Source organism: Ovis canadensis, chromosome 7 (assembly GCF_042477335.2).
Source record: "Ovis canadensis isolate MfBH-ARS-UI-01 breed Bighorn chromosome 7, ARS-UI_OviCan_v2, whole genome shotgun sequence".
NCBI classification, from domain to species: Eukaryota; Metazoa; Chordata; class Mammalia; order Artiodactyla; family Bovidae; genus Ovis; species Ovis canadensis.
The window spans coordinates 68,454,060-68,466,870 of NC_091251.1; the positions used below are offsets into that span (position 1 = coordinate 68,454,060).

Below are 12,811 nucleotides of genomic sequence, written 5' to 3' on the forward strand. Positions count from 1 at the left end.
GGTAGAACAGAGGTGCCACTGTAGGCACCAGCCTGAACTGGTTGCTCATCTCAGGTCTGCTTCTGGGGAACCTGGAGTCCCTGAGGCTAGTTTTCTCTGGAAATGAGGGTTAGATGCTGGATGGCCTCTTAGGCTTCATTTAGATCTGGGATGGGTTATGAGCTATCCAGCCTCTGGATTCAGGAGTTTTTTTAAGTGCTGCTTCATTTCTCCATGTGAGTGCTTCCCAGTTCTTGTTCCTTTTGGCCTGGTTATGTCTCAGGGCAGAGGGGTATCCTGTATCCCCATTGCTATAAACCACCGATATGTGAGCAGAGAGATGCAAATATGCACATATGCACATACAGCTCTAGGTCAGAGATTGGCTGAGTTGCTAAAAAGACCATGTTGACAAACCAGCAATGTGCCAGACACATACATGATAGATGCCTAGGAGTTGAATCTGTAAATTAATGGCTAGATGCATGAATGAACAAGAGAGTAAAAAACAAATAAATGAATGGATGACCATAGAAGAATGTGAGATGTGGGGTCCTGGTCAAAGCAAGCGCAGTCAGTGTATGATGCTGACGGCATGCATGCAGGAGAGAGAAGAATGGCTCGCAGAGTCCTGTCACAGCTGCCTGGTAGGGACATGGCAGTCACTTTGTGTTTCTCTCAAGCAGCATTCAAGAACCACTGGTGGATTCTGGAGAGTGAGGCTGCCTGCTTCCCAGTGTATGAGTGTGAATTGTTACATTGCCATAACAACATATCATAGACTGGGTGTTTCAACAACAGAGGTGTGTTAATATTTTCTCACAGTTCAGGAGGCTGGACAGCCCACGATCAAGGTGTTGGCAGGGTTGGTGTCTGGTGAGGGTCTTCTGTTTGGTGCAGACAGCTGTCTTCTCACTGTGAACTCCCGTAGCCTTTCTTTTTATGCATGCAGGTAGAGAGAGTGTGTTTGCAAGCTCTGTTGTATCTCTTCTTCTTATGGCATTAATCCTATCGGACCAGGGCCTTGTTACCTCATTTAGCCTTAATTATATCTCTTAAAGACCCTGTCTCCAACTACACTCACATTGGGTTTAAGGCTTCAACATATGAAGTCTGGGGAGGTGGAACAATTCAGTACATAGCAGTGTGGTCCAAAAACCTAAGGACTTGTACATCAGCTCAGAGCCCAGTGGGAAACTGAGCTTGGAACTTCTGCACTTCCCATGGAGGGAATCCCTGGCTGCTGACCAGTGTGGTAAGACTGTGATAACACCACTATAACAATACTTCCACAGCATTTTACAAAATGCCATCAACTACACAGCTACACAGTCTTATTTAATTTTCCTGGCAAACCTATGAAGTAGGTCTTGTGCCCACTTTGCAGATGAGAAAAGTGAGCAGGAAAAGTGTCTGGCCCAGAGCCACATAGTCCATTAGTGGTGAAACAAATCCTTCTGCTTCAACTCATGTCACAGTGCTCAGATCTTCCCACTAAGGGACTCACAGATTTCCTTTCCCCTCCCAGGCTTTCCTTTTCTTTTCAAGATATATTCAGGAGGCTTTGGGAATTCTGTTACTTCTGACACGAAGCAGCTAGACCTGGTGCATTGCAGATACACTAAAAATTACCTCAGGGGCTTTCCTGGTGGCTCAGTGGTAAAGAATCTGCCTGCCAATGCAGGAGACACGGGTTTGATCCCTGATCCGGGAAGATCCCGCATGCCGCAGAGCAGCTAGGCCCATGCACCACAACTATTGAGCCTGTGCTTCCGAGTCCAGGAGCTGCAACTGCTGAAGTCTGAGTGCCCTAGAGCCTGTGCTCTGCAACAAGAGAAGCCACCACAGTGAGAAACCCGTGCGCTGCAGCTAGAGAGGAGCCCCTGCTCTCCACAGTTACAGGCAAGCCCACATGGCAGTGAAGATCTAGCACAGCCAACAAATAAATTTTTAAAATTATTAAAAATAAATTACCTTGGGCTTCCTTTGTGGTTCAGCTGGTGAAGAATCTGCCTGCAATGTGGGAGATCTGGATTTGATTCCTGGGTTGGGAAGATCCCTTGGAGAAGGGAAAGGCTGCCCACTCCTGTACTCTGCCCAGGAGAATTCCATAGACTCTATAGTCCATGGGGTTGCAAAGAGTTGGACACAACTGAGCGACTTTCACTTTGAAAAATTACGTCACAAGCAAAAACTAGGTAAAAGTATTTCTAGTGAACTTCAGTTCAGTCGCTCAGTCATGTCTGACTCTTTGTGACCCCATGGACTCAGCATGCCAGGCTTTCCTGTCCATCACCAACTCTTGGAGTTTACTCAAACTCATGTTCATTGAGTCAGTGATGCCATCCAACCATCTCATCCACTGTTGTCCCCTTCTCCTCCCGCCTTCAATATTTCCCAGCATCAGGGTCTTTTCAAATGAGTCAGTTCTTCACATCAGGTGGCCAAAGTATTGGAGTTTCAGCTTCAGCATCAGTACTTCCAATGAATATTCAGGACTGATTTCCTTTAGGATGGACTGGTTGGATCTCCTTGCAGTCCAAGGGACTCTCAAGAGTCTTCTGCAACACCACAGTTCAAAAGCATCAATTCTTTTGTGCTCAGCTTTCTTTATGGTCCAACTCTCATATACATACATGACCACTGGAAAAACCATGGCTTTGACTAGACAGACCTTTGTTGGCAAAGTAATGTCGCTGCTTTTTAATATGCTGTCTAGGTTGGTCATAACTTTTATTCCAAGGAGCAAATGTCTTTTAATTTCATGGTTGAAGTCACCATCTGCAGTGATTTTGGAGACCCAAAAATAAAGTCTGCCACTGTTTTCACTGTTTCCCCATCTATTTCCCATGAAGTGATGGGACCAGATGCCATGATCTTCATTTTCTGACTGTTGAGTTTTAAGCCAACTTTTTCGCTCTCTTTCAGTTTCATCAAGAAGCTCTTTAGTTCTTCACTTTCTGCCATAATGGTGGTGTCATCTCCATATCTGAGGTTATTGATATTTCTCCCAGCAATCTTGATTCCAGCTTGTGCTTCATCTAGCCCAATGTTACTGACCTAAGTGAACTGAGAAAACTCGCTGAGTCTAGTCATCTAACGATTTGTATTTTGCTTTTAAAGTGCTGAAATTAAACCTGTCTTATTGTCTTGGTCAGTACAACAGGGTTTGGATTCCTGATTCTGAAGAAGTTTGGAAGTCTGCTGAAATAGCAAAGGACTATAGAGTTGGTGACAAAGTTTTGCAACTCCTGCTGGAGGATGGAACGGTGAGGGTCCTTGGTCTTGGCTATGTATAAAAGAGGAACCGTGGGTGTATACAGGAGGGACAGGCAAATGTTGCTGTGGGTGCAGCCCATGGGTGGGCACATGAGGGGAAGCTGCTGCTGTGGATCCAGCTGTATTTTTATGCCCCTCCCACCTGCCCTGCCCCCACCACACACTACCTTAAGATATCAAGTTTCCTACATCAACCAAGTCTCTCTCTGGAGTGAGAAACAGTAGATAGGTCTGTGTTCTGCGCTGCCTTTCTGGGGATTCAGCAATGTTGGGAGGATGCTGAAATACGATTTTATTTTGGTATTATGAGTCTCAGCACAGAGACTGGGTGAAGATGAGAAACTTGGAGAGGAAGTTATTTGAGTCATTCAGCTATGAAGACATCTACTAGATTCACAGCTAGGCTGACCTTAGGTTTTTAGAATCAAGTCTTTGGGTGCAGAGCTGCACAAAGGATTTTCATGATCTATCTGGATGTGGGAGTTAGTCTGGGGAATATCACGTGAATATTAAAGTGGATTTCCAAGGTATGGTAATGTCTCTTAGAGACAGAACATGATATTGCCCATCAATCAGACTGTCCTGGATTCAAGGGTCATTTCCTGAGATTCTGGGAAGGGAGACAAAGCAGTTTAAAAAGGGCACATGCTCTAGAATCAGACTATCTGGATTCAAGTCCTACCGCAGCCACTCACTAAGTCTGTGCCCGTGAGTCCTCTCCTTTGTCATAGGTCAGCTGAAGTTAGCAGCAGCAGGACCTCACAGGGCTGCTGGAGATCAGGTGAGATCATGCTTGGGGGCATATGCAGAAGCAGGGGATGAGGCCAAGATGCTGTTCTTTCTACTTAGCCTTCCCATTCCCAGCAGATACTCCTGGGGGAGCAATTGTTGGGTCTCAATCATCTGATTAGGGATCAGATGGCTTTGGAGAGAAAAATCTCAGGGCGGCAGCTGCAGTGGCAGTGTGCTGCTTTAGTAACATGAGCAGGGCTTCAGGTGGCCACATTCCTGGCCCTGAACCAGCTGCCCGGATGGAGGAGGAGGGGGAGAGGCAGGTAAGGTGATAGGCGGCCGCACTGTGCTTTAGTTAACCCATTGTCTATACCATGAAGGACAAAGCCTGCTTTGTGTAAGAAAATGTCACCTCCGTCTCCCACAGTCAATCTCGTGTTCTTCACATTCACATTTCCCCCTCCCCCAAAGACTGTCTATTCCATTTGTCTTTCCCTCTCTGTTTCTTTTACACATAAAATGTACATGCGTGCGCACACACACAGTGGCTGAACTGGAAAAGGAGGTTGTTGATTTAAAACAGATAACAGAAAAACTCAGGAAAAGTTAAAAATTATAAGTAGCAATTTTCTTTATCTTATTCTTGAAAGTGTGTAGGTTAAGAATAGCCTGTTTGGGGCAGGTCCATAACATAATTGCATTGATAATGAGCAGGCAGCTGCTCTGGGGACCTGTGCCCAGTTGTCCTGGACTGCCCCGAGCTGCTCTCCTTATGGAAAACAGCCCAACAAATCAAACCCCTGCCAGCACTGACTGGAGGCATCATGACACAGGCGTCAGACTCAGCCAGATGCATGTTAACTGAGTGACCTTGGACAAGGATCTTAACCTCTCTGAATCTGTCTCCTCAATTCTCAGTCTGAGATGCCATGCCCTCCTTGGAGAGCAGTTTTGAGGATCAAATGGAAACCAGTGCAGAGTACTTGGCCCAGGGGCTGCAGAGCAGGTTCTTGCTAAGGGGCAGCTAGCTCACCTTTTGCATCTTGTGCCTTCCTTGGAAGGAAGGCAGCCCGGGAAGGTGGAAGAGAAGCAAGCCTGCTGGGTGACTTTGCTCAAGTCACTTCTCAAAGCTGAGAAATGAAAGTACAGGAAGGTAGAACAGGTGGTAAAAAGGGCCCTTAATACTCTAACACCTACAAGACCCACAAGACCTTCATTCTGCTCAGGCAGTTACTTCCAGAATATGGACTGGTGAAATCCCACAGAAGAGGGGCCATCCTGAGCCGGTTACTCAGCCCAGGGCTGAGGTTGATGGAAACAGGCAGCCCTGCAGCAGGAGACATGTGCCCCTGGGAACACAGGCAGCTGCAGACAGGAGTCACCTTCACAGGGAGCAGCCCACAGACACCCACATCGGCTCCTTTGGACACTCCTCACTACCAAGAATGTCAACTTCATTCATACAGAGACGCAGTAACTTTAGACCTTTAATGGACCTTAGATCACTGAGTCAGTTAGCAACAGAACCTTGTTTTCAAATGAAAATGTTTGTGGCACCCAGCAGCTGAATCACATACAAATAGAGCCCCTGTGTCAGAAATTGGATGGGGTACCCAGGTCCCTGGCCATATGGCTTCCCTGTCACCCCTCATTGAGGGTTCTGTAGTTCTTAGGACCCCCGATCCAGTCTAGCCCATCTCTTCACAGATGACAGAAGAGAGACCCAGAGAGGGTAAGTGACACACCCTAGGGCACACAGTCAATACCTTGATCCCCTGGTTCCTAAAAGTCAGACTATTTTCTCACTGCTATACATACATTTGTTTTCCAGAGTGCCAAAAAGGGGTAGATAGGAAAGAGAACAGTGATTCAGCAGAAACACTCCAAATCTTTTACTTCCAGAACTTTAATTTCGTCTTTGTCCAAAGGAGCTGGATTATTCCGTTGATCCTGAATGTCTGCCTCCACTTCGAAATCCTGACATCCTCGTGGGTGAGAACGACCTCACAGCCCTCAGCTACCTCCATGAGCCCGCGGTGCTCCACAATCTCAGAATCCGTTTTGCAGAATCCAAACTCATTTACACCTACAGCGGTAAGGAAAGCAATTTCAGGAGAGCAGGAATAACACTGAAATTTAACACTTGCTGTCTAGAGCATCCTGATTACGTTTTAGATTATGTTTATATTGGAAATGTTGACTTCCGCCAAAATGTGTGTTTAGGATCACACCTAAACATTTGCCCAGATTTCTATCTAAAAGGTACAGACATCTGAACTTAGAGAATCTGTTATAAAATGAACTATCTTGGTGGGAAGAGTCTTCAACAAAAACTAAGCTTGGACTACCAAGAAAAATGTATGTGGGTAAAGCTTGTGTTTGAGTTTCTATTGGATATAATAAGTTTACTACTGGAGCAATATTATCATTATGTTTACGCTGAGGATGGTAAGAGCCTCTCAGTTTTAGTGCATTGCCATCTGTCGTCTTGTCTAACCTTAAGAGTGGCCTAGAAATGTAGGTGACATCAGCAGGGAACTGAGACTCAGAGCATAAAGTGACCTACGCAGAGTCACACCACAGGTTTAATAAGTGGCTGATCTGAAAGCTTCTCAAAACACCTGAGGAGGTGACATCACTGCATCCAACATCTTTCCTCAGGAATCATCTTGGTGGCCATGAATCCTTACAAGCAGCTGCCGATATATGGAGATCCCATCATCCACGCCTACAGCGGGCAGAACATGGGCGACATGGACCCGCACATATTTGCCGTGGCGGAAGAGGCATACAAGCAGATGGCCAGGTGGGGCTTCCTCTTATTCTCCCAATGCTCCTACATTTCCTGGGCCCTCATAGTGGCAGGGAGACAGCTGGGCCGGTCTCTAAAAGTGACCCTCAGGGCCTTCCCTGATGGCCCAGTGGTTAAGAATCTACCTTGTAATGCAGGGGGATGTGGGTATGATCCCTGGTCTAGGAACTAGACGTGTTGCGGAACAACTAAGCCCACCGCTACAACTAGGGAGTCCATGCGCCACGAAGTTCCTGCATGCTGTTCCTAAGACCAAGAGCTAAACAAATAATTATTTTTAAGTGACCATCAGGCTGGAGGGGGTGCTTGGTAGGGCAGACTGACTTGTACTGAATAGCAAATGTTAGATATAGCTGACCTGTCTCCACCAAGCCTCCTGCTTTTACTCCTTCAAGGTAGTCCTGTTGCTCCTACCAACGTGGGAATAGTCAATGCTTTTCTTGCAATGTGTTTGGTTGGAAGAAAATGGATTTTTTCTCCACTATGAGATGTTTAGGCTTTTTTACCCAGCCAAGGCAGAAGACTCTAATGATAGATGAGCACAGGTTTTAGCTGTAGGATATTTGAATTTTTATGCTACTTTTGCCTTTTCTTTCTTGTGTGGTATGTGAAGTTCTTATTTTGTTAGCCCAGGACGAGGCACTGTGCACACACTCCCACACATCACCCTGAGTGCCCTCAAAAGAGCCCATGATGAGGATGCCGAGGCAGTGGTCAGACCACTGACGTTTGAAGCCACCTACCCAAGGTCACTCAGCAAGAGAAAGGCAGAGCTGGGATTTTCCCTCAGATTTCTAGATTCCATGTGTAATTTCTTTTCCTCATAACTATTCTGTTTTATCTTCAACATCCTAATCTGTAAAAGGATCTTTGTAGATCCTTACAGTTTGCAAAAGAACTTTCATAGACAGTGGTCTCATTTGAGTCTGGAAACACCTCTGTGAAGTCTTCTGAGCTGCCATCATTTCCTTATATCCAGATCAAGACTTGAGACACAGGACCTGAATCTGCTACTATTTACTGCATAACCCTGGACACAGCCCTGAGCTGCCTCAGCTTCAGGGTCCTCATCTGTGAGCTGGATGCTCAGTGACTTAAGGAAGATAGAAATGCATGATTCTCTCATGCAGAAAAGTCTGATGGGTAGTCCAGGGCTAGCATGCCACCTCTACCAAGTCATCAGGGACCCAGTACTTTCCAGCATCCTGATCCTTGGGGCAGGATCCACATCCTCAGAGCCAAGCTAGTGCTCAGCCCTCTTCTCTCTTTTCTAGGCTACAGAGTGTTCCAGGGAAAGGGTGTGTCCCTCCTGGTTAAGGAGCCCTCCCAGAAGCCCCACAGAGCACTTCTGCTTATAGCTTATTGGTCAGGATCTACTCACATGACTGTGCCCAGCTGCAAGGGAGGCTGGGATATGTAGTCTTCTGTATGGGCAGTAACATGCCCACAAAGAACTGGAGCTTAGACCCTAAGAAGCATGAGGAGGATAACTGTTGGGTCTAGAATTATCAATTAATAACCAATCACCTGGGACACCTGAACCCCATGTCCTCAAGCTCAGCAGATGTCCTCCATGCTCCAGTCAGGCCATGAGGGACTCTGTGACTTCCTCTTCTTTTTTTTTTCCCCCTCTTCTTTGAAACACATCAGAGGCTGGGAGACAGGCCGGCTTTGCTCTTGAGGACACCAACTGGCCCTGAACCTGCCATCCCTACTCAGGTGCTGTGACAAATGATGTAAATTCTCCCCCTTTCCTGAGCCCTGGTGGTAGCATGGAGACTCATGAGCAGAGGGCAGCCAAGCCTGACAGTGCCAGAAAATAAAAGATCTTGAAGGTTCCCCCCAAAGTTGCCAGTTACCTTGGCTTTTGCTGCAGCAAGTTTTCTTTCAGTCCTAAGACACCATGGTTCTAGGATTTACCCTGGCCCCTGCAGGTCTCCAGGGCATCAGCAAGACTAGAATCTGTGTGCCTCAGAGCATACAGGACTACTCCTGGGTGTCAATAGCATGAGCTTATTGGAGCTTCAGAGCTGAGCCAGGTTCAAGCTTGAAGAGCCAGTTTCCTCTGGAGGCCTGTCTAACTGCAATAGCGGAATTGAACATAAAGCAGGCTCTTGTTGGACTTGTGGATACTACACTGGGAATCAGGAGAGCTGGCTTCAGTAACCCCAGGGTGTCATTCATGTCCTCAGCATCTTAGCGTCCTCTGTGGAACCAGGGACTGTCTCTCTAATGTCCTCTCCAGAGTTCCCAGGGAGGCTGTGTGTTCTGTGCATCACCAAGTCACTGTTATATTCATCTATAAAATGGATATATAGTATGTGGTTTAGGATTTTTGTGAGGTTTAAATGAGAATCCTTGTAAATTATTCACCAAGAACCTGACACACAAGTGGTGCTAGGATGGCACTGTAATAAGTTTCTACCATCATCATCTTATGACATGAAAAGTTCAGTGCATTTTTTTTAAGATCTCCATGTTATATAACAGAGTATGTTGGCTTATGGAGCACATGTTTCCAGGCACATCTCAAGTAATTGCTCTCAAATAATGTCTTAAAAATGTTTTTATATTTAAATGAAAGGAAAAAGGACATGACATAGGCCTGAGACTGCTGTCCTTAGAGACTTACGTGCAAGTTTGGCCCATGGTGAGCCTCTGGGAACCTGGATTTCAGGAGGGTTCATAGAATTTCCTAATTGCTGAATAACAATTATGAGTGGCTCACTATACCTAAACTGTTCGTGTGAACAAGGTGGTTCAGGCTGAACATCCATTTTCCTTCTGGGCATCTGGAATTTTGGTATGTGATCAGAGAAGATACCTATTTGACTAGCCCCCAATAAAAACCCTGGACACTGAGTCTCTATTGAGCGTCCTGGGCAAACAGTGTTTCCCATGTATTGTCATAGTTCGTTGCTGGAGGAAGTAAGTGCATCCTGCGTGACACCCCCCACCCCCCCCGGCAGAGGACTCTTAGAAGTTCACACCTGGCCTCCTCTGGATTGGCCCATGTGCCATTTACCCTCACTGATTTGCTCTGTCTCCTCTGGAGTACTAAGTCTTAACCATGAGTACAAACGTGTGCTGAGACCTGTGAGTCCTCCTAGTGGATCACTGGTCTGGGCTTGCCCTTGGGAACTCTCAATACAGGGGACACAGCAGGAGACAGAGTTGTGTGTTCAGCAGGATCACAGAGAAAAAGACTAGAAGGAAATTCACTGGCATGTTAAGAAAGTTACTTTAGCATGATAAAACCAAGTCCTTTCTTCTGACTTATCTGCACTTTTAATAGTGTGCGTATATTGCCTTTTTAATGGGAATAAATTAACATTTTAAAAGAATTTTTTAAAAATCCTTTTGTTTGCCTTAGAAACAATAGAAACCAGTCAATAATTGTAAGTGGGGAGTCGGGTGCTGGAAAGACAGTGTCTGCTCGCTATGCCATGAGGTACTTTGCCACCGTCAGCAAGTCCGGCAGTAACGCTCATGTGGAAGACAAGGTCCTAGCATCAAACCCCATAACTGAGGTGGGTACCCTGTGGGGATGGGGCGCGGGGACAGAGGCGTGTATATGGAGAGGCGGCTGGTTCATGTATATAGGTGGACCTTGTTTCATCATGCTTTGCTTGATTGTGCTTTACAGATACTTATTTTTGTTTTTTTTTAAAAAACTAACTGAAGATTTATGGCAGCTCTGTCAAGCAAGTCTATCAGCTCATTTTTCCAACAGCCTTTGCTTATTTTTTGTCTCTATGTCATGTTTTGATAACTCTCACGGTGTTTCAAACCCTCCACCAGCAAAAAGGTTATGGCTTGTTAAAGGGTCAAATGATGGTTAGCATTTTTTTTAGCAAAAAAAAAAAATTATTAAAGGTGTGTACATTGTTTTTTAGATACAGTGCTATTTCATAGTTAATACACTATATAGTGCAAACATAACTTTTATCTGCACTGGGAAACCAGAAAATTCATGTGGCTTTTATTGTGACATTGGCTTTATTGCAGTGGTCTGGAACCAAACCCATAGTATCTTCAAGGTATGCCTGTATGTGGTCCTTTAAAGACCAAAGAAGTAAAGGCAGGAAAGAGCCAGGAAGTCTGTTCCCTGGTGGGATTTGTAGGAGACTGGAGCACGGATTGCTGGTTCCAAAGCTTCTCTGCTCTACCTACTGGGCTAGAAGTTCTACCATCAGGATTTTAGGAGTCCCCTGTTTACATTTATATCCCAGGGAAATTTCCTCAACCACAGACACAACTGCTACACCGAGACCAGCAGTGTTCTCTAGGCAACCAACACCAACTTTCATAAGTTGATTTTTAAATATTCAGGAATTTTTTTGCAAGTTGTTGTTAAAGCCTTGGTAGTTTGAAATCAGTCATGGTGGAAGTATTTACACCTTTCAAATTGGCAAATGTCACATATCCAGGCTCTTCCTCCTCCCTTCTCCAAGACTGACTCATTAGCACACCACTGACTTGGGCAGACATATGGGCAAGGCCACCTATGATGGCACCAAGGAGTAAGGAGACAGCCCTCAAGGAAGAAAGAGCATCTGACAGCTCAGGGGAGAGGGAAATGAATCGATTTGGATTTATTTGGAAGTGTAGCAAATAGTTAAGACTGTTAGATTCTTAAACCTTTTCTTTCTGCTCTCTGGAATCAAAATCCTCAATGAATATTTATCAGACCACCTATTTTGTTCAAGTCACTGCGCCTGATAATACAGGAAGTAAGGAAAAGATTAAGGTCCAATCCCCAAGTTTTAAGACTCCTCTAACATAGCATATTTTAAACTTAAATAGAAAGGTAAATCACAACCCAAGATAGCTATAAAAAGGTTGTCAAGAAACACTACGCTGTTAAATGCCCACAGGATAACATTGTGTGGCTGTTTCTTTAGGGTTGATCTCACCTGCAGTTATAAGCTCCATGAAGGCGGGACCATGTTTACTTGGTTCATCTTCACCTACCGAGCATGTGGCCCATGGCAGGTGCTGAGTAAACATGTGTTGTCTGAAAGTATAATGATCTGGACAGGAGCGCAGTATTTGTGCATAGGAAAGGTACTTCGATATGGAGGGTGCCCAGGAAGGGAGAGGGCAAGAGGAGAGACAGAAGTCAAAAGTAGAAGTAAAAAGCAACAGTCATGCTCAGTGTGGGAGGGATGGGAGAGGGCTGTGTTTTGGTTGAGTAGAAAGTTTGAGTAGGGAAGTGATAAGGACAAAAATAAAGGTTGGATGAAGGAAGTGGACTTTAAGCATCTCTAATATTTTAGGCATAGATGAGTTGAGACACTTTATATTGATACTATCTCATTTAATCCTTCCAACTCTGTAAGATGCATCTTTATATTACAGATAGAGAAATTGAGACTTAGAAAGATGCTTGCTAGCATCACACAGATAGTAAAAATGAACCTGGGGCCATGAAACATCAGAATCCATGCTTTCCCTGATCCTGCTCAGTGTCTACCAGTAAGATTGAGGAGAGCCTTGAAGTAAAATTGAGGAGAGCTAAGGATATGTTTCATTCTTTGCAAGCCCCTGCCTTCCAGCCTCCCCCTCTAATCAGAACTTCCCCTAGCATACAGGATTGGATTTTACTATAACTGCTCCATGAATAGGGATGCAGAGGTTTTTTAATGTTGTTGCTCTGTTTTGTAGGCTGTTGGAAATGCCAAGACCACCCGCAATGACAACAGCAGTCGGTTTGGGAAATACACGGAAATTAGTTTTGATGAGAGAAATCAAATTATAGGAGCGAACATGAGAACTTACCTGCTGGAGAAATCCAGAGTTGTCTTTCAAGTAAGGATAAAAATATTAGTTAAATTTCCTTTTTCCTGACTTTTATAGTGTGGCTCACATTTATGTATTCATTAGACAACCTATGTTGTTTGGTGACTTGAAGTAGAATTTTCCTCTTTCATTTGCAGTGTGTGTTATTTTTTTCTGTTTCTTAAAAATGAAAATTGATGATAAGTACAGTGTCAGTAGAATTTCACA

The 12,811-nt window shown here is 44.9% G+C and overlaps 1 protein-coding gene across 1 annotated transcript in view; it reads left to right on the plus strand.

The window, feature by feature from the left end:
* The window catches only part of MYO5C (myosin VC), a 121,106-nt gene that overhangs the window by 12,726 nt on the left and 95,569 nt on the right, over positions 1-12,811 (plus strand). Inside the window, exons 2-6 of the mRNA XM_069596500.1 lie at positions 3,138-3,248; positions 5,919-6,084; positions 6,652-6,796; positions 10,176-10,332; positions 12,470-12,613. Coding sequence (XP_069452601.1) covers positions 3,138-3,248; positions 5,919-6,084; positions 6,652-6,796; positions 10,176-10,332; positions 12,470-12,613 — 723 coding nt within the window. The remainder of the gene's footprint in view (positions 1-3,137; positions 3,249-5,918; positions 6,085-6,651; positions 6,797-10,175; positions 10,333-12,469; positions 12,614-12,811) is intronic.